At 53.3% G+C, this 20,311-nt stretch overlaps 8 protein-coding genes across 8 annotated transcripts; 4 read left to right on the top strand and 4 right to left on the bottom strand.

Moving 5' to 3' along the window:
- Positions 1 to 1,477: 1,477 nt before the first annotated feature.
- On the top strand, positions 1,478 to 3,542 carry BO80DRAFT_22016 (uncharacterized protein). The gene has a single exon (XM_025714392.1). The coding sequence runs from the start codon at positions 1,936 to 1,938 to the stop codon at positions 3,238 to 3,240; it is 1,305 nt and encodes a 434-aa protein (XP_025577272.1). The 5' UTR covers positions 1,478 to 1,935; the 3' UTR covers positions 3,241 to 3,542.
- Positions 3,543 to 4,506: 964 nt separating this feature from the next.
- On the bottom strand, positions 4,507 to 6,074 carry BO80DRAFT_423405 (Fe-S cluster assembly protein dre2). Its single transcript, XM_025719049.1, has 2 exons — positions 5,045 to 6,074; positions 4,507 to 4,988 (listed from the first exon to the last, which is right to left on the bottom strand). The coding sequence occupies exons 1-2, from the start codon at positions 5,706 to 5,708 to the stop codon at positions 4,681 to 4,683; spliced, it is 972 nt and encodes a 323-aa protein (XP_025577273.1). The 5' UTR covers positions 5,709 to 6,074; the 3' UTR covers positions 4,507 to 4,680.
- Positions 6,075 to 6,890: 816 nt separating this feature from the next.
- On the top strand, positions 6,891 to 10,632 carry ams1 (alpha-mannosidase). Its single transcript, XM_025724252.1, has 4 exons — positions 6,891 to 7,180; positions 7,272 to 7,780; positions 7,847 to 9,839; positions 9,886 to 10,632. Exons 1-4 carry the CDS (start codon positions 7,035 to 7,037, stop codon positions 10,505 to 10,507), a joined length of 3,270 nt encoding a protein of 1,089 aa, XP_025577274.1. The 5' UTR covers positions 6,891 to 7,034; the 3' UTR covers positions 10,508 to 10,632.
- Positions 10,434 to 11,924, bottom strand: BO80DRAFT_423407 (chromatin modification-related protein EAF6/MEAF6). The gene is made up of 3 exons (XM_025719050.1): positions 11,449 to 11,924; positions 11,117 to 11,365; positions 10,434 to 11,027 (listed from the first exon to the last, which is right to left on the bottom strand). Exons 1-3 carry the CDS (start codon positions 11,779 to 11,781, stop codon positions 10,779 to 10,781), a joined length of 831 nt encoding a protein of 276 aa, XP_025577275.1. The 5' UTR covers positions 11,782 to 11,924; the 3' UTR covers positions 10,434 to 10,778.
- Positions 11,925 to 12,011: 87 nt separating this feature from the next.
- On the top strand, positions 12,012 to 13,277 carry BO80DRAFT_492177 (low-affinity Cu transporter). The gene is made up of 4 exons (XM_025723749.1): positions 12,012 to 12,268; positions 12,376 to 12,574; positions 12,715 to 12,895; positions 12,958 to 13,277. The coding sequence occupies exons 1-4, from the start codon at positions 12,179 to 12,181 to the stop codon at positions 13,073 to 13,075; spliced, it is 588 nt and encodes a 195-aa protein (XP_025577276.1). The 5' UTR covers positions 12,012 to 12,178; the 3' UTR covers positions 13,076 to 13,277.
- BO80DRAFT_471548 (putative F-box and JmjC domain protein) lies at positions 12,798 to 14,939 on the bottom strand (the record flags this gene model as incomplete). Its single annotated transcript, XM_025723100.1, has 2 exons — positions 12,798 to 14,446; positions 14,605 to 14,939. The coding sequence occupies 2 exons, from the start codon at positions 14,937 to 14,939 to the stop codon at positions 13,255 to 13,257; spliced, it is 1,527 nt and encodes a 508-aa protein (XP_025577277.1). The 3' UTR covers positions 12,798 to 13,254.
- Positions 14,940 to 16,123: 1,184 nt separating this feature from the next.
- Positions 16,124 to 18,138, top strand: tif1 (putative eukaryotic translation initiation factor 4; the record flags this gene model as incomplete). The annotated part of the gene is made up of 4 exons (XM_025722027.1): positions 16,124 to 16,139; positions 16,193 to 16,551; positions 16,616 to 17,287; positions 17,992 to 18,138. The coding sequence occupies 4 exons, from the start codon at positions 16,124 to 16,126 to the stop codon at positions 18,136 to 18,138; spliced, it is 1,194 nt and encodes a 397-aa protein (XP_025577278.1).
- A 920-nt stretch (positions 18,139 to 19,058) lies between these two features.
- On the bottom strand, positions 19,059 to 20,054 carry BO80DRAFT_423411 (fumarylacetoacetate hydrolase family protein). The gene is made up of 3 exons (XM_025719051.1): positions 19,938 to 20,054; positions 19,653 to 19,864; positions 19,059 to 19,573 (listed from the first exon to the last, which is right to left on the bottom strand). Exons 1-3 carry the CDS (start codon positions 19,994 to 19,996, stop codon positions 19,146 to 19,148), a joined length of 699 nt encoding a protein of 232 aa, XP_025577279.1. The 5' UTR covers positions 19,997 to 20,054; the 3' UTR covers positions 19,059 to 19,145.
- Between the last annotated feature and the right edge of the window lie 257 nt (positions 20,055 to 20,311).

The following is a 20,311-nucleotide window of genomic DNA, read 5'->3' on the forward strand; positions in this document are numbered from 1 at the left end:
ATACCGGCCTGGAGCACGTGTCTTGGCTGGAATGACCTGTCATAGAATGAATGAGCGCCGGTTTACCTCATCGGCGTCGGCTTCCTTGGTGGAAAAGAGCACGGCGGGGGCCAAAAGTGTATTCCCTGCAGTCAGAGACGTCAATGGCCAATGCGTGGGTTGTCTGCCATGTGTCTGCTATGAAGGGGGTTAAGCATCGACAATGGGCATTATGGTCTGTTCTCAACAAAAGCAGAGCAATTCTGGAGAGACTATCTGTGTTACATGTCATATATGTACCTTGCACTGGCGGGAAAAAGAAACGAGAGCGACGCAGCTAAGGGAGAAAATGCGACTAAGAAACTAAGCTAGGCGTGCAGAGAAGAGAGACGGAAGAAAAGAAGAGGGTCTGTCAAAGACGATCTCCATACCGCAATGTGACCTATCCCATCATGTATGTCATTCGCGCGGACTGGAAGCTTTCTTCGGACTGCAGGCCGGGGACATGCCGGGTAACCCGTCCACGCTTCCGGTTAGCGAGATGGCTGAGTTCATTAAATCGGTTCAGCCGTCAGGGATGAGGAGGATGAAGGGAGCTGAAAGGCGGAGGCAACCAGGGATAAGCGGACGGTGTTCTTTGTTGGCGAGCCAAAACTAGCGACCGACAAACAAAAATAACCCCGAAGGATCAGAGGATGATGACTGGTGAGAGGCCGATCTGCCCCGGGAGGCACTAATAATAATCGACCAAGTGGGTTCTGTTCAGACTGGCAGGGAGCGATCGACTCTGGGGTCCTGCGGGCTTGGATCACTCCGGCGTTGGTGCGGTTGCTGGTTGAGGTTCGTATTTCCCGGCCCTAACTCTGTTGCGTCGCAGCCATGCTCCATCCTTCCATCCCATCCATCCCAGCAGCCATCGTTTTTCTCAAATCAATGCGCCATTGCATTCTGACTGGATCCAGGGCCCCGGAGGCGAGGTTACACGGAATCTGCCCATGGCGCGCCAACAACCCAGCCCACCCACCGCCATCCCTTGCATGAGGGTGTCAGTCTCATGAGGCTATTCCCGCTCATGATGATGACCCCGACGATCCTGCGGCCGACCAGGAACTGCCCTTGAGATATATCGGTTTTTACTTTTTCTTTTCTGGCTCTGGTCGGTCCTGATCCGGCGGACCCATCTGACTCCGCCCGACTCCTTGGGATCTAGGGATGAACGAACGGCCGGAACAGCCAGGCGGCCCTCGTTTAGCTGCATCGCGACCCTCTCCCCTAATGGATCCTCTGGATTGGCATCCCATCACATCACATCCACTGCTTTTGTCGGCCTCGTTCTCTCCTCTTCTCCTCTTATTAACCCCTCCCTTTCACGCCTGCCATTTCCTCCCCCCCTCTCTTCTCCTCTCTTCGCCCTTCGTCCGCGCTTTCTTTCCCTCGTTCTCCTCTTGCCGAACCATGGTCCCGCCTGGTTCTTTATCTCTGCAAACCCGGATAAAGACACCGGCCACAGGCTGACCTGGCCGGGGACGGTCGTGTGATTGATTGATTGTTTGTTTGCTTGCTGGCTTGCTGGACTGTCATCCTGGCCGCCCCAAAAGGTTAAAATTGCAACGAGGCCGGCGACTGGCGATAATCAAAAAAGCAACGAACCTGGCCGTGTTCGGGTCACATTTTTGGTACTTCGCGACTGTCCTTGACGCTTAACGGAGCACATACTCATCCGGTCGACGGGACCCGATTCGACGTTGTGGTTATCTTTCTCTTCACTCCTTCTGCTTTGTTCTTTTGTTCCTCTGTTTTTTGCCTTGCCACGCTCTCCTCCCCCCGGCCCCGAGGAGGGGGTAGTCATTAGAGACGCCCTTCCCCTCCCTGCGTTCCCGTCTTATAACTACAATCTACTGCCACGCCCACGATATACTTCCGTGCCCGAGCCACCCACCCATCACCACCATCAGCATGCTTTCCCCGTCCTCGTTGGCTCTCCCTCGCCAGGCCCCTCCGGTGAGGCCATCTCGGTCCCTGGAGGGACTGGAACAAGTCATCCCTCCTCGAGTCCCGATACCCCCCGCTCGCCCGATGCTGCTGCACCTCGATAAGCCGCTGCCCGAGCTCCCTCCTAAGCCGCTGCCTGAGACGCCGTCGATGGATGAGGGCTCCACCGCGTGGAGTGATGACAGCAGCACCGTCTCTAGCTTCTATGACAGTCGGCGCTTTTCCGAGGATTCCACCGAAAGTTACCCTGTTTTTGTCCGCTCCGGTTCGGACGATCTGACTGAGCTTGTCGATCATTCTCACTCTCCCACCCCGGGACCTCATCCTCCCCACCACCTCGCCATCACCACCACATTCCTCCATGATGACCACTCCGACCGTCCGCCGCCGTGGACGGCCAACCGGACGGGTCCGAATCATTACTTCCGGGAGAAGAAATGGGACTTTTTCCCCGAGTTGGCCACGCCCTCGGCTCTACCGCCATCCCCGCGTTTTGCGACTCGCCCCCGCAGGAAGAACAGTAGCCGACTAAATCTCACCGTTTTCGACTTTTCCAAGGGCCGCAACCGCTGGAACTCGTCCGATGTCCGCAACTCGATCCGCTCCTATGTGCAACGGCGCTTGTCGAAAAATTCCTTAGAAAGGAACAAGAGCAACCGGTCTTCCCCCGCGACTGTCCCAGCGGATCATGCGCGCACCCCGACTCCATCCAGCAAGAGCACCGCATCGAAAGAGCTTTCCATCCCGGAAAGTCCGACACTATCGAGCCCTGTGGAGGTCTCCACGGCGGGGAAACGCCTGTCACGCCTGTCGACCCGCTCAACCATGGGTCCTCGCGGGAAGCGCCCGCGGGCCCTGGCGTTCCAGCGGAACAAGCAGCTGGCCGTCCCCATGTCGCCGTATCAGAAGTACGGCGCGGCGATCTGGGACACACCCAGTCGCGAGAAACGCATCAGTTACCGACAGAGCCACCAGGTCCGGTTTCCCCGATATCGGAAAGCAAGCTCGTCCAAGAAGGGCTTTGTGTCCTCGGCGACACCGCCCCTAACGCCACCAGCCCGGTCCCAACTCCAGCAGAACACCCGGGACTGCGTCCGCGCCTTGCAGGATGGGACACACCATCTCCTGGGTGCCCTCGATGGCGCAAGGAAGAAGATGATCGGGTCGCGGGGCGATCGACGGCACACTGAGCTGAAGTCGCAGATCCGACTCGTGGGACCAGTCAGTCCGTACAATAACAATTACGGACAGTCTGATCCATGGATTTAGAAAGGACGGGTCCACTCTCTACTCATATCTCTTTCTTTCTGTTCTTTTCTTTTCGTTGTCCCTTTTAAGATATCCCTTTACTTCATTGTCATTTATTAGCCATTAGCCCGTCTTTTCCGGTCGCTCTCTACCTCTTTTCGTGTCTTGTCATTACACCGTGATATCCCGTTGGCATTTTCAGGTTGCTCGCTCGGCGTTGGGGATATAGGATGGATCTGATAGCATGTTGTAATACGACTTTTACCTATACATTGAATCGGTACACTTAAACCTTCAATTTATTGCCTACCAAGATATCACTCTACCAATTATCTGTATAGATAGTACAGGAATGTAACATGTACATCCCCCCTTACCTCCAAGGCTCCGACCCGATAGCGTGATCTCAACCCATGCGCATGATCCTACCTCCCCCACACAGATGAGACCAACTGTCTCTCCCCCCTGCTTTCACTTATCATTCACTGCGAACTCGGAATATTAATTGACCTGTTATAATCTCCGCAATCCGTATCCCCCTGTCCAAACCCCCTTCTCCTATACATTCACCTCCATTAACACTAACATATCATGATGATCTTCAAATGAACCCAAGAAAGATCATCAACAGCGACCACTAATAGCACATTCAATCAAAGGAGTTGGTAGTATAGACACCTATATATTTAATTCAATTACCTACTGTAAGTAAGAAATCCATCCCCATATCCAAGATTTGTCATAAAGTATGTCCCTGTACGACGTATATGCATCTACCCATAGAAGGGGACAGGACAGTACGGGACGGAATGTAGCTCGGGTTATTGTGTATTGTGGATGGGATGGGAGGTGGGGGGATGTTGTATTACCTTACCCTCTATGTACCTTACCTTCCTTGATTGGTCTACTATTGCTGTGTTACCTATCGACCTAATAGCTATATCTCCCCCTACTAGTACTCACTTAGGTAGGTAGGTATATGGGATAGGGGTCTGGTGATATCTAGATACTTGCTAGGAAGGGAGAATGTCTTGCTTCGGAGAAATTACTGTGGATGTTGGTGCTTGGCTTATGCAGGGGGGGTGGGCTGGCTGTATGGTTGGTTGGCTGACTGGCTGGCTGTTTGGTTTAGTTCATGTGGGATGCGTAGGTATGGCTCGGCGGAAGATCTTGCATATGCTAGATACTATGTATGTGCTGTAGGCTGTATGTGTGCTTGGGTGTTGCGTCGGGGGATTTATGTAGGTGATGTACTTCGTATGCTCGGTAGGGGTATCTCAGGCGCGGTCAGGAAAGATTAACTTGTATTTGTGATGATAGAAGAAAAAAAAATCATCAACAGTAAGGTGGTAACATCAGAAGCTAACTATGGTATTCTATATTTTATCCGTTCGCCCAACATCGCCAGTCCGGAACCAACCCAATGAACCCGAAAGAGACCCGACCCGAATGAAAAGAACTTCACAATTGCGCAACATTTTCCAGAATCTGCACCTCCTGGCCGGGCTTGAACGCCGGAAGACCGATGAACGGGCAGCCCGCACACCGGAAGGCATCGCCCAGCGCACAGTTACCGCACGAGCCAGTCTTGCCCTCCACGGTGAAGTCCAATTCATTCAGGTCGTCTGTCTCCAGCTTCAGCACGTTCAAAGCCTGGTCTGCCTTCTTTCTCTCCGCCTGTTCCTCTGCTTCGAGTCGTGCCGCGAGACCGCACGTGCAGTCCTTGCAGGCTCGGCGCCGGCGACCGGGCTTGGGCTGGCATTCGGGGGCTATACATCAATCCGTCAGCAAGGCTTAGAATATGGATGTGATAAGGGTAACTCACGTTGAATGGGCCTCTTCAGGTCCTCGTCCGACAGTAGTGTGTCCTCATCAATCAAATCATCGTCATTATCGTAGTCGATTTCATTATTAATCATCCCCACGGTCACAGGCTGGACGGGCGGCGCGGGCGCAGGAGCAGGCGCAACCGTCTCCAGCTTCACAGCATCCTTCTTCTTTCCATTACGTCGCAAGGGTATAGCGAATGACTTGGGCTGATCCATCTTCTCGAATCCGGCATCCGTCTTGATCAGCCCCGCCAAAACAGCCTCGCGCTCCTCAGCCTCCCCGAAGAAGTTATCCTGGGTCTGCAGCTTCGCTCCGGCCTTCATGCACGGAACCAGCGCGGTGTACACGTCTCGCGTGAGCAGGTGGAGTGCCTCCGACCGCCGCGTGCCATCGGTATCGGTAAGGACGAGGATGTGATCGTAGGTGTTGGAGGGAAGAGAGACGAAGCCGGCAGATATGCGGTCGAGCATCTGCAGGTCGGTTGTGGAGCGGTCGAAGGTAGTGAAGAGGTCTCGTAGCTTCTCTTCCTGGGTGGCGATGGAGGGGGGTGCGAGGAGGAGGGTGCGCTTGGAGGGGTCGGTCGACTTGGGCTGGAAGGAAGGAGTGGGCGCCATGTCAAAGTCGGGCGTGGTGTCAATGGTCACGAACGAGGGAGCCATTGTGTCGGTCTACCTGTAATTTCGTTCGTGAAGGAGGAATAGAGAGGTAGAAAGGGAGGGGAGGAGAACTTGAGGTCAAAATGACCGGGACCGTGATCGGACGCTTGTTTTTGGGTTTGTCTGGCTGACTCAATTGTCATCTGACTGCGTTGTGATTGGGTGGTGGGGTCGGTGGCAGAGATTGTGTTTGAATGTTATCGCCGGTATTTTTGGGGTTATCTTTGGACTTCGGATTACAAATCTGCGCTGGACGGCGCAACCCCGAGGAAATGCTGGGAGACAAAGAGTCAATCGGCCGATCGTGATAGGCCTTGCTCGCTCCTTTCGGCAATGATGAGATTCTGGGGGATTCTCCTCGGATTCTGGTGACTTCAGCGTGATCCTTCTCTCCAATGCCCCGCACTAATATTACTTCAGCCCCGATGTTATTGAGCCTGCTGGATGGCCGTGGAAATTGCACGGTAATTACTGGCCCTCTTGGGTTTAGCGCAACTGGCCTGCTGCCCAAGCTGGCTGACTAATGGGCTTCGCTCAACCCCGCTTGTTTGTTGTTCGCTGACGGCCCATGATGTCACAAGACGGCTGGTGAGGGTGGTTGTCTTCCCTATTAACCTCCTCAACCGGATGCTCTGTACTCCGTACGTATATTTAGGTGCCAGAAGCAGTTGCTTTGTGCGCACAGATGGTCATTATTGGCGTGTTGAGCTGTCTGCTCCGGAGTGGTCAGTTGTCTACCCCAGACGCATTCCAACCTTAATCGTACCCCGGAAACGGCCATCGGACAGGTAGATGGGTGGACTCGACAACTCGAGAACTCAACAGCCACGACGCTGGCTTCTGGGCACTACAAGGTATTAATTGAAAGGGGCTGTTTGCGGTCCATCATATATACGAGATAAATTACGGAGTAGCTATGGCTTGTAGTGTCAACTTCTGTACCGTCGGACCAGAATCCTACACTTCTACACCAACTCAAACTACACGCTACATTAGTCGATTGACTCCAGCCATCAGCCTTGGCAGAGTCGCTGGGATAAGACACAGAGTAATACCGAGTCAGTCCTCTCTCATGTGTATGGCCGTTGCGAGCCCACGGACGGTGGCTGATGAGGCAGCATCCCCGGATCCGCAGGAATGCCTGCAACCAACGTCACCTGCCTGGCTGTGTTCCTGGCCGTTCCTGGCGACTCCTCACTTCCCTCCACCTCGAGCCATCTCCCCGCGCTCCTTCAATCATAACAAGTCATCAAATGCTTCAACATTTGCGCACTTTCCATCCAAACCGTTGCGCTTAGCCTTCTATTTAAATAAACTAGACCCGCTACCATGGGTGGAGACGTTCCCCGGCAAGCTCCCAGCGCCCTTCCCCAGACTCCCGCGGGCCCCGTCGGTCAACGCATCAAGAACATCTACACCGACCGGCTCAAGCAATTCACCGCTACCGGTCAGTATGAAGGCCAAAACCTCATCTCGTAAGTCCATCCTCAATTTGGTTCCCATACAGCATTTGGTGGTTCTACCAATTGGCCTTATTCCTGCCGACCCACATTAACGCCATACTAGCAAGCTGGCCGAGGCCGTCAACTCCGACGAACACCATGTCAAAATTTCAGTATATTCGGTTCCCGACCTCAAGCGTCCGACCTTCAAAGAGGCTACCGCCAATGAGTTTACGCCTACCCATATCGGAGCCTCGTTTGGCCCCAGCTGGTCTACCCATTGGTTCCGTATCCGCCTGACGGTCCCCGAGGATTTGCGTCAGAAAGAGCGCCTGGAGTTCCACTGGGATGCAAACAATGAAGGCTTGGTCTGGACGGAAGATGGCCACCCCCTTCAAGGTCTCACTGGCGGCAACGAGCGCATCGAATGGATCATTCCCGATGCCTGGCGGGATGGAAAAGAGCATACCTTCTACATTGAGATGGCCTGCAATGGCATGTTTGGAAATGCCCCGGGCGGAGATTCCATCCAGCCACCTAACCCTAATAAGTATTACACATTGAGCAAAGCGCAGATCACTGCCGTCAATCTGGAGGCACGGGCGTTGTTCTACGATTTCTGGATCATTGGAGGTATGTTCTAGCCATCCTTCCATGCACGCTGTGCATGATGTTTTTGATTACTCATATGTGCACTAGATGCGGCCAGAGAGTTCCCTGGTGATTCTTGGGAGTCTCATGAAGCCAATATGGTAGGTAATGCTATCATGGATGCGTTCATTGCCGGCAATGGAAGCAACGAATCCATCAAGGAGGCACGCAAGATCGCCAGGAAATACCTAGGGGACAAGGTCGATTCTTCTGAAGTGTACGAGACCGACACACAGCCCATCGTCTACGCCGTCGGACATTGCCATATCGACACTTGCTGGCTGTGGCCCTGGGCGGAAACCAAACGCAAGGTTGCCCGATCATGGTCGAACCAATGTGATCTGATGGAGCGATACCCGGAGCACCGTTTTGCTTGTTCCCAGGCGCAACAGTTCAAGTGGCTAAAACAATACTATCCCTCGGTTTTCGATCGCGTGAAACAATGGGTCAAGAAAGGTCACTTCCAACCGATTGGTGGTAGCTGGGTCGAGCATGACACAAATATGCCTAGTGGAGAGTCCCTCGTGAGACAGTTTCTCTACGGGCAACGCTTCTTCGAGAGCAATTTTGGAGAACGCTGCACAACCTTTTGGCTTCCGGATACCTTCGGCTATTCCACGCAGATACCCCAGATATGCCGCCTGGCGGGGATGAGTCGCTTCTTTACCCAGAAGCTCAGTTGGAACAACATCAACAACTTCCCCCACACTACCTTCCAGTGGGTTGCGCTCGATGGAAGTCAAGTTATCTGCCACATGACACCGGCGGAAACCTATACTGCCAGTGCCCACTTTGGTGACGTGAAGCGCAGCGTGACTCAACACAAGTCGATGGACAATGATAACACATCGCTTCTGGTCTTTGGCAAGGGAGATGGCGGTGGTGGGCCGACCTTCGAGCATCTGGAGAAGTTACGTCGCTGCCGTGGTCTCAGTGACAAGGTCGGCTTGCTTCCCCGGGTGAAGATGGGGGAGTCGGTCGACGACTTCTTTGAGAAACTCGAGAAGAAGGTGGAACAAGGCACCCGCTTCGCTACGTGGTACGGTGAGTTATATTTCGAGCTGCATCGGGGCACGTACACTACGCAGGCCAACAACAAGCGCAACAACCGCAAGTCGGAGTTCTTACTGAGGGAAATTGAATACCTTGCTACTCTGGCTACCATCACGCAGACTAGTGGTGAGTATAAGTACCCTAAGAAGGAAATCGACGACATGTGGGAGGATGTCCTCTTGTGTCAGTTCCATGACTGCCTCCCTGGTAGCTGCATTGAAATGTGCTATGATGATTCCGATGAGCTCTACAAAAAGGTATTCGAAACCGGCCAGAAGGCACGGGAGGATGCTCTTAAGGCTCTAGGATTCGGAGGCAAGAGTGCCAGAGGTCTCGTTGCGATCAACACATTGCCATGGCATCGCTCAGAAGTTGTCAAGGTTCCTGCTGAGCTTGCCACTGCGGGTGTCCCCAGGTACGCGATTGTCAGTGGTGAGACTGGTCCCATCCAGTATCAGCCTCCTGCAGCTTCTCAGACGGCACCTGCTGTGACTGTCTCTGAGATTGAGCCCGGTGTATTCCGTCTGCAGAATGAGAAACTGAGGGTAGATGTTCACGATGGCATCATAACTTCCCTGTATGACCTCGAAGCAAAGCGTGAGATTATTGCCAAGGGTGGAAAGGCTGGTCAGCTTGTGATATTTGATGATAAGCCACTTTACTGGCAAGCCTGGGATGTTGAGGTCTTCCACCTTGACTCAAGAAAAGAGTTGCAATCCGGAAAGACTACTATTTCCGAGAAGGATCCGTATCGGGTCAGCGTTGTCACTGAAACCCGGATCAGCGAGAACAGCTGGGTCAAGACGACCCTGAGCTTGGCTGCTGCGGTGGGAGACCAGCCATCCTACGTGGAAATGGAGAGCGAAGTCGAATGGCGGGAGACCATGAGGTTCCTCAAGGTCGAGTTTCCGGTGGACATCACGAATACTGAGGCATCGTACGAGACACAGTACGGGATTATTAGGCGTCCGACGCATTACAATACTAGGTGAGTTGATTTATGATCGTATAGGTATGCTGCTAACGTGTTTCAGCTGGGATATGGCCAAATTCGAAGTCTGCTGCCACAAATGGGCAGATCTGTCGGAGAACGGCTACGGGGTTTCGGTCCTCAACGACTCCAAGTACGGGTTTGCAACCTGCGGTAACCTGATGCGCCTTTCTCTATTGCGCGCACCCAAGGCACCGGATGCTCATGCAGATATGGGTCGTCATCGCATCCGCTACGCAATTCTCCCGCACGCAGGACCCTTGGGTCACCGTACGATCCGGGCAGGATACAGCTTTAACCATCCCCTTGTCCTCGAGACGGCATCTTCCCAGGAAGCCACAGACGTATTCAAGTCCATCTCACTTGAGGGATCTCCATCACTCGTATTGGACACGGTGAAGCGCGGTGAAGACGACGAAGACGTGTCTCGTGACAACCTGCCACGGCGCGCAGGCCGGAGCGTCATCCTCCGGGTTTTCGAGTCATTGGGTGGCAAGAGCCGTGGAACCATCAACACCAAACTCCCCATCAAAAAGGCGTGGAAGTGTAACGTGCTCGAGGATGATGAAACGAGTCTGACGCTGTCTAAGGGTGATAGCGATACTACGAGCATTGATATCGAGTTGAGGGCTTTCGAGGTTGCGACGTACAGACTGCAGCTGTAATCGGCTTCTATCCACTATCGCGTGACAGCCGAAGGGAAATCGTCTTGCGTATCTGATTCCAAAATGAAAACATCCTTTTGAGGTGTATAATCTAGCATGTCAGTGCCAATGCAATCTAGTAGTACAGAGGATATCACAAACTATAAGAAACCGAGCCGATGCAGCGAGCCCAAGATAGCATCTGCGCCTCCGCCAACCCAGACAAGAAAAGAGAAGCAAACCCATCAACACCAACAACCCCATCAATCAATCAATCAAACCAGCGGATCTATCAATCCCGCCCATACGTAATCTTCAACCGCTTCGTCGGCGGTCTATCCCCATCCGTCCCATCATCCTCCCCTTTATCCTTATTACTCCCCACCGACTTCTTCTTATTCTTCGACGACTGTCCCTTCACACTATTCGCCGCCGACGACACGTCCCCATTCCCGGGTTTCCCCGTCGACCCATTATACGTCGAGTTCGGAGTCGCAGCATGTGACGGTGTCGTTTGCGCGGATGACGGAGCCGGCGAATCCTATCCCCATTCCATACCCCATTAGCCCTCATACCCTTCATATCCAACCAAATACACCTGGCAAAGGAAGAGAAGGAAGAACGACATACCCGCATAAACCCCGCCGAACTCCTCGAAAACACCCGATCCGCATCCGTCACCGTCGCTTTTCTTCTCGCCGCGCCACCACCACCTCCTCCGCCGCCTACTCCGCCTGATAGCGCAATTCCGCTGCCTCCGAGCCCCGCTCCGCTCGATGATCCCTTGATGTAGTTGTCGAATCCTTTGATGATGTTTCCGGCGGTGGTTTCTTCGAGGTAGGATTGTTCGAAGCGGTAGATTTGGTCTTCGAGTTGGGCCTGTATTTTATTTCATGAGGTTAGTTGATGTGGGGGGAAAGTAGAGGGAGTTGATGAGGGGAGGGGAGGGGAGGGGATAGTACCATGCTTTTATCCATGAGGCGCTTTTTCTGGAGAGTGTCGCGGAGTTCGCGCCGGAGTTTCTCATAGTAGGGAAGGCCGCGGTTTGTGGTTGAGGAGGCGGAGGTGTTGGAGTCGGGACCTTGGGAAGGGGGAGGGTTTGCGTTGGAGGTGGAATTGGAGTTGGAGTTGGAGTTAGAGTTGGAATTGGAATTGGAGTTTGCTGCTGCTGTGGTGGTGGAGGGCATTGTGGAATTGGTGATTGGGGCTGGTGTTGTTCCTGCTGGTGTGCTGGTTGTTGGTCCTGGAGTTGGGGCTGTTGTTGCGGTGGGTGCTGGAGGGGCGGGTTCGGCCATGGTTGAAATTTTTGGTGTGGTTGCAGGAGGGGAAGGATTGGACAGTTGATGGTTTAGATGGTGCGCATTGAGCGGGAGGGGAGGCAGTAGAGGGTAGCTGGAGCCTGGAGGTGGTGTCGCGAGTCTAGAAGCGGAAGGGAACGTGAGGATGGAGGACGAGTTGTGAGTGGAGGATCGCCCGCCAGATCTTATCGTCGCTGTTTGTCTGGTTTGCATGAATGGCCCCGTCACTTACGTACGCGGAGCTGCATCAGCTCCTCCTCCTTGCTACTCTCACCGGTTCTGGCGTCTGATCTGGACGGGTGGCTTGATATCATATTCTCATTCTGTGGGAGTTGCTGGACTTGCTGCACTCGATCTGATCTGGTAGTGGCGTTGGTTATTTTCCGATTTCGAGATGGATCACTCTATGCATAATATGGGGATGGACATGGATCATGGCCATGACCATGGTGATATGGATATGGGCGGAAAGTGCAGTATGAATGTGAGTGTCCTTTTCTCTGAGTTGTTATGGTCTTGATGGAGGTGGCGAGTGACTTGCTTGCTGTATTCTCAATTTGCTGCTACCAGGTACTAACAGGCTCGTGCTAGATGTTGTTCACCTGGTCGACGAAAGACCTCTGCATCGTCTTCCCCCAGTGGCACATCACCAGCACTTGGTCCCTTCTGGGTTCGCTTATTGTTATCGTGCTCTTGACGGCGGGCTACGAGGGCATTCGACAGCTTACACGGCGGTTTGAGGCGGCTCATGCTCGGAGGCTGGGCGCGTATACTACGGTTGCTGTAGGAGGTATGTTCTTCCGAGTTTTGATTGCGTTGGTGTATCTTGCATGCGGGGGATATTGGAGTCACGGTTTATCCCTCATCTTCGGGCGTCGGTTATTGGTTTGGTCCAACCTTTGCTGAGATGAGTACCTGACATCCGTCAAGGCAGCGATATCCACGACGATTCTGCCACGGCCAATGCCCCCTCTAGCGAGACACTGCCTGTCCCGAACGCCGGCTCACCCCTAGTTGTAGGCAGGGATAGCCGAAGGGCCGTCGAGCAAAAAGGAAAAATCACCATGGCGGCATTGTACGCTGTGCAGGTCTTCTATAGCTTTTTCATCATGTAAGTCTTCTAGCTCCATCCCTCCCCCTCGTCACGTTGAACAAAAGTGCTGAACTGTGCAGGCTGCTTTTTATGACGTATAATGGTTTTGTTATGCTTGCAGTTGCTGTTGGCGCCTTCGTAGGATATCTGGCGTTTGGAGACAACACATCGGCCAGCAAATCGGTTGCTTGTCATTAGTGGACCGCAAGACAAAGGCTTGTCTGAAGCCTTGCGGAACAGTTCTTGCTCTGACTCGGCATGTGCTTATCAGTAGCTTCGTTGGGTAGCCTGTGACCGGTTGTCGTTGATAGCAAGTTGCACATTGGGTCGAATGAACATGGGGTAGTGCGTCCACCTTCAAGTAGCGAATACCGTACTTAGGGAACTTCTACATCACTCCCATCATCTCCGAACCCGAAGCTGAACCCACCTCCTTCGGTAGCCCCGGCAGCGTCTTGCTCGGGCGTTCCGTGCACAATCTCGTCCCACTTTCTCTTCTTTCCCTCGTACTTCTTTTTCAGCTCTTCTTGTGCTTGCTGCAATAACTCGGGGTGGGATTCCTGCATCTGTGCCACGAACCGCTCGTAAGGATTGTGCACATCCTTTCTGAATCCCGAGACCTGGTCCGCCTTGTTGGACAAGAAGTCCAGTGCAGCGCTCAAGTGAGCACGAGGTATGAAGTTCTGTGTAATGGCGATAGCTGGTTCGATGTTGACGACCAAGTGCCACCAGCCCGAGGGCACGTGGAGGATCTCGCCCTCACCGCAGATTCCTTCAATGCAGCCCGGAGTACGCCGTGCTTCGGCATGGAAGCTGAAAAGCCATTCCGCAATGCTGAGTGGGGAAGTCACTTCACTCTGGTCGTCCGACACATAGACACCGGGAGGCGGCGGGAGCTTCGAAGACGACGGGAACATGATCCAGTACTTCGACCCTCGGACGACCGCATTCCACGCGCTGGTAGCGTTCGGATCCTTGTGAAAAGTACTCCCAGACCGCTCTGGTCCAATGATCAGCCATTGCCTGTCAGGACGGTCGTTTCCCAGCACGGAGAAGAAATCCTCCCCAAAGCATGGGGGAGGCCAGTAAGTAGCCTCTGGCTCCTGGTCTGGCTGACCAACCTTGAGACCCATTTTTGCCACGAAAGCCCGGTCGAACAGGTAAAGAGGGCTCTCGTCAGAGTTATTTCCCATATAATCAACGTAAGCATGGAAAGGCCAGTCCACTGCCTCTGCGCGGAAAACAGACTCGCCGTAGTGGTCAAGCAGCATATTTACGGACCAGTTCTTGTAAGCGGGCCATTGTTTCACTGGTTCAGTCAAGATGAACGGCGTGTCACTCCATTTCTCGTTGAATTCCTCAAACGAGAGATCCGGAAGACGAGCGATTTGGTTCCGGGCCGGAATATTCTTGACATAGGGTTCTAAAGATATATGCGCACAGTGAAACGGACGGTGCAAGACATCCGAGAACAGATTAGAGCAATCCAGCATGCACACCTCGGATGGAGGGATGTTAAGATAAGTGGAACGCCATGTACCCTTCCAAGAAAACCTGGCGGGAGGAGACCTGACTAAAGCGTTAGTGCAATGCTTCAGGCTATCTATAAGTCGCATCATGTACGAGGGGCAGAACATTGCCAGACACACTCCAATCAAGAATACCAGCAACTCACGGTTGACCAAAGAAGGAATAACATCAATTAACACAATAGATCTATGTCTTACCCGATAAAAAGAGCTTTCCAGAGATCCTCGGCTCTGGTGAAAGCATAAAACGCCTTGCAAGTCCGTCCTATACTTAAGAGACCAGGACCATCGAGATATTCCAGCAACATCAATATCAACTCATCTGGCAGCAGATTAAAGGTTCCAATTGCATGGCGCAGGTTCTCTGCGGCGAGCAAGGCATTGCCACTAGGCTTGACGCCCAGAGGATGGCCGGGAATGGCCTCATGGGCAGATAGATCCTCAACACTCTGGTTGGGATGTGAAGTGTAGGTGCCAGAATTCGCCTCGCCGTCGAGGGACCGGGCACTGTCCAAGGAATTGATGTCCGGCATTTTCATGCTTGGGAGGAAAACAAGTGACGAACCTGAATCCTCAAGACTTTCCTGATTTGGTGGGGAACGACTAGACCGGTCACAGACCGGCGGCGGTGGTACGCACTAGTAACAAGTCGCCCACACACTGCCAGGGCTGTCAGGCAGGGAGGATACCGGGGGGTATGCCCAACCCAACGATACCAACGGTTCAATGGAAGCCCACCGTAAGAATAGTACACCGTGAGCACTCGACGCACACCTGGTTGGTATCTACGGTCGTACAAGGGCCCTGCCTCCAGCGGCCAGCCAGCAAATAAGAGGGGGATGGCAAAAATCCCACGGGCCAAGGACGTGGGTAGGTTGCCCGATGGAGAAGGCGGTGCGTATCGGCTAGGCTAAACTGGCGCTAGAGGTCAAAAATTTCACCGCGTCAGAATGGAAAAGTGGCAGCGCAGGGGAAAAAAAGGTAAGAAAAGAAAAAAAAAGTTCGCAGTGGTCGTCCCGCCGCCGCTTCTGCTCCCCCATTTTCCCACACCATCTTCGGTCATCCAACTTGAACTTCTTTTCTCTTCCCACCCCTACGACTCTAGTAGTCTTTTGTGATATCTCTCATCCCCGAGGGTTGTGCTTCCAGGTTCGTCGTTCCCTGGCCAGTGTCTCTCTGCGCATTGCGGCCAACCCCACCATCCTCGCCTGTCGCTAACAAGCCTTTTCAGTTTTACTTTTAAAACCCCACCGTCTTGTTTGATCACAGCATCTCGCCTGTGATCCATCTTACACAACACCGCAAATATGGCTTCTAACGACAAGGGTTTGGAGGAGATCCCCGAGGGTATGTGCTACTCTTTCTCTTTTACTACGAATTTGTGGTCTTTATCGGTGTACTTCCTGGCGATGGATTGCCTGCCCCAAAAGTGGCAGAGCACGACGATGGGAATAGCCGCCACATCACAGTCAAAAGGGTATCGGTTAAAGAACTGAGCTGACCAAGATCTTCGAAATCAATAGGACAGATCGAGTCCAACTACGATGAGGTCACCGACTCCTTCGACTCCATGGACCTGAAGCCCGAGCTGCTTCGCGGTATGTGATACAAATTTTATCTCGGCCCGATAGGGTCTGGCTCAACATATTCTAACGCCATATCAGGTGTCTACGCTTACGGTTTTGAGCGTCCCTCCGCTATCCAGCAGCGTGCCATCATGCCCATCATCAAGGGTAGGTTTCCTTCCTCGCTGGGGCAATTCATGATGCTAACTAGGGCACCGCAGGCCACGATGTCATTGCCCAGGCCCAGTCTGGTACCGGAAAGACTGCCACTTTCTCTATCTCCGCTCTTCAGAAGATCGACCACAACCTCAAGGCCTGCCAGGCCCTGATCGTCGCTCCCACCCGTGAGTTGGCTCAGCAGATCCAGAAGGTCGTTGTCGCCATCGGTGACTTCATGAACATTGAGTGCCACGCCTGCATTGGTGGTACCAACGTCCGCGACGACATGACCGCTCTCCGCAACGGCCCCCAGGTCGTTGTCGGTACCCCCGGTCGTATCCACGACATGATCGAGCGCCGTGTCCTGAAGACCGACCAGATGAAGCTGTTCATCCTCGACGAGGCCGATGAGATGCTTTCTGTAAGTTCCTCACCCCGCTCGACCTTGCGAAGCAGAAGGACCCTGTACTGATCATCGCGATTAGCGTGGTTTCACCGAGCAAATCTACGACATCTTCCAGCTCCTTCCCCAGTCCACCCAGGTCACCCTGCTGTCCGCTACCATGCCCCAGGATGTCCTCGAGGTCACCACCAAGTTCATGCGTGACCCCATCCGTATCCTGGTCAAGAAGCAGGAGCTTACCCTTGAGGGTATCAAGCAGTTCTACATTGCTGTTGAGAAGGAGGAGTGGAAGCTCGACACCCTCTCCGACTTGTACGAGACCGTCACCATCACCCAGGCCGTCATCTTCTGCAACACCCGCCGCAAGGTCGACTGGCTCACTGACAAGCTCACCGCCCGTGACTTCACTGTCTCCGCCATGCACGGTGACATGGAGCAGGGCCAGCGTGATGTCATCATGAAGGAGTTCCGTTCCGGATCTTCCCGTGTCCTCATCGCCACTGACCTTCTGGCCCGTGGTATCGATGTCCAGCAGGTTTCCCTGGTCATCAACTACGATCTCCCCGCCAACCGCGAGAACTACATCCACCGTATCGGTCGTGGTGGACGTTTCGGTCGTAAGGGTGTTGCCATCAACTTCGTCACCGCTGACGATGTCCGCATGATGCGTGAGATCGAGCAGTTCTACAGCACCCAGATCGAGGAGATGCCCATGAACGTTGCTGGTAAGATCCTTTCCATCGATGATTGCTTGGTTGATGCTAACTCGTCTAGACCTCATCTAAACACCTTAATACCATCCTCTTACGTCCCTCGATGCGGATTACGAATGCAGTTGCCAATAACGCTCCAAGGGTGAGCTGCGGTGGGAAAAACGTTTTGACATCGTTGCGCTTCTCTTGGTAAAGGAGAATCCTTCAAAAAGTGGCTTTCTGTGTCTCCAGCATTTTCTCTTTTAGCAGTGGCAGGCAGGAACCGTATACCCTGCGCGTTTCTGTCTTTCTACTGTTCATGGTTTCCTTTGTCTTTTGTTGCTTATGGAGATGCGACACACGCTTGTGCGATTTTATTGCTGTAATTCATGGTTCTCTTCCGGAAACGCTTTTTCAGACTTTTTTCCTTTGCACTGTACCTAGCTCGCTCTGGTTGGTTAAGGATGCTGCGTTCATACTTGATCAAGAGGTCGGGCAAAAAATGTGATAAGCTCAAATCAGGCTTTCTTTTCCTCAAGGCACTTTGGGTGGACGAAGATATGATTATGGTTCGGACTGGTTGTATACCTGTGTTGAATACGATAGACCAGAGAGGTACATGCCATTCCATGGTTGCGTTGGCTATCTTAGACCTGTCGTGTAGACTAAACTTATCAAATGTTCAACCATCCGAGGTTTACGGAATCTTTAGTCCTATAGACCCCTCTTCCAACACTCCCAACTCCACCCATGTACATCCCATCAGCCCATCAAACCCACCTCAACACCATCGGACTATCATGTCCAAACCCCTCCGACCATGGGACCCCAACGCCCCCTCCCTCCTCTGGGCCCACGAAATCCGGCGCGAAAACATCCACCTCATCAACCAGCTCGACAACACACGAGCTGACCTCGCTACCGCCATCGAGACCATAGCTGATCTACAACAGCGAGTCAACGAGCTAACCCAGCAAACCCTCGACCAGAAAACCACTCTCCAGGATACCCTACATGACCTTGAAATCCAATTCGAAACTAAACTAGGAACTATGCGTGAGCGGATCGAATGTCTTGAGACTGAGAATCGTGGATTGAGAATGAGGCTTGATGCTAGTGAGCAGGGGTGTTCGAGACATGCTCGTGAACGGTATACGATGGAGGAGAGTATTCGTACGAGGGTTCTGGATGAGGTGCGGATTGAGTTGGGTCGGATACCTGGGGTGTTGAGGATGAGGACTGAACGGACTTGTCTGGGGTCTGATGTTCTGGTTCCGGATTCGATGCCCATGGAGTCTGGGTCTGGTCCTGTTGGTGGTCGGGATGCGTTGAGGACGTTGTCGGATACTACGTGGGGGAGTGAGAGTCAGGGAGAGGGGGTGGTTGACGGTTTTGGGGGGAATGGGGGTCTTGAGGAGTCGGGTGTAGATCTAGGTGGTGTTATGAGGCAGGGTGGGAGGTCGATTGCTGAGTACTTGGCTGATGTGGAGGGGATGAAACCGGGTTTGGCGCTACAGATGGCCGAAGAGGAGATACTTGGGGCGTTTGTGAGAGGGCTTGACGATTTAAGTGTGCGGATCTTGGTTGAAAAGGAGATGAATAGGGTTGGGTGGACGTGGGATGCGATGAGGGCTATCTTGCAGGTTGTGATTCGGGCAGGAGAATCACCTGTCACTATCACAGAAGACAAAATGGTCGATCGAGGGGGCAAGCAGTCTCCGAACAATGGGGATCAAGTCAAGCACAAGAAGCGAAAGATGAGGCGTTTCATACCCATTGTGCTGCCAGATGAAGAGGACAATCTCATTGCGATGGAGATGTTTCGACATTGAGGGCCAACTTGCGTGACGAGTCTTGATCCGAATGTTATTCAAGTATATGATGTCTATTTGATATACATATGCTATTTCAGTCGACCGTTTAGGTCTCGCTGTACCGGTATCTACCCACACGGTCCTCGACCTGGACCTCAATCCGGCCCTCCTCGAGCTCCTTGCCATCGACTTCGATGGACGCCTTCATCACATCGCCAGACTTGACTTCACCCACACCCTTGGGAGTACCGGTCAGGACAAGGTCACCCTTCTCCAGGGTCATCACACGGGAGATCTCGGCCAGGAGTCTGGGGATCCGGTAAAGCATGAGGCCAGTCGAGTCGGCTTGGCGCACCTGCGAGCCCACGCTCAGACGGAGGAAGGCATTGTGAGGGTCGGGGAGACGAGACTTGGCGATCTCCTGAGAGACAGGCAGGAAGGTGTCGAAGCCCTTGGCGATGGACCAGGGAAGGCCCTTCTTCTTCGCTTCTTCTTGGACGTTGCGAGCGGTCATGTCAATACCGAGGAGGTAGCCTATACGCAGCGAAGCACACACATTATTAGTCGCTGATCAATACTGTATGGCTCGAGGGGAGTATCAAGTATGACTGACTGTGGATCGCATCCAAAGCGCCCTTCTCGTCCTTCGGGTCCAGGTCCCGAACGGTCTTGCCCATCACCAGAGCCAATTCAACCTCATAGTGCAGGTTGGTACCCTGAGGCCGCAGGACAGGGCCCTCGCCCGGGCAGAGAATAGCGGAAGCAGGCTTCAAGAAGAAGAACGGCTGCTTGGGCTTAGTGTTGTTGAGCTCCGTGATGTGATCGCTGCGAACGATCGCCCATGTTAACCGATCAAAGCCCATTGTCATTACTCAACCTCAACTGCGGGGAAACATACGCATAGTTTCTGCCAATACAGATGACCTTTCTGCAATTGGCTCTGATCGAAGCGGCCATGGTGTCTGCTGGAGGGGAGAGTGGATCGAGGGGTTGGGAATGGAATCGCGGCGAGTGGTGAGCCCGGCGGGTAATAATATATGCTCGCGGCTCACCAGTCGGAGCTCAGCCGATGCGACAGACGGAACGGTCCTCCGCGCGGTGCGTGCGGAGACCTCGGATTCTCCGAGATTCGGAGCGTCGAGCCGTCGATGATAAGAGATGCGGGGAGATATGACTGCTATAGGTTTCATGTTTAGGAGACCTGGCTGTACGGAGTAATTGTCACTTGGTTGTGTTTAAGGCTTAGAGATCGCGATGGTTGAGATAGTTAGT

Source organism: Aspergillus ibericus, assembly GCF_003184845.1.
Source record: "Aspergillus ibericus CBS 121593 unplaced genomic scaffold BO80scaffold_11, whole genome shotgun sequence".
NCBI lineage: Eukaryota > Fungi > Ascomycota > Eurotiomycetes > Eurotiales > Aspergillaceae > Aspergillus > Aspergillus ibericus.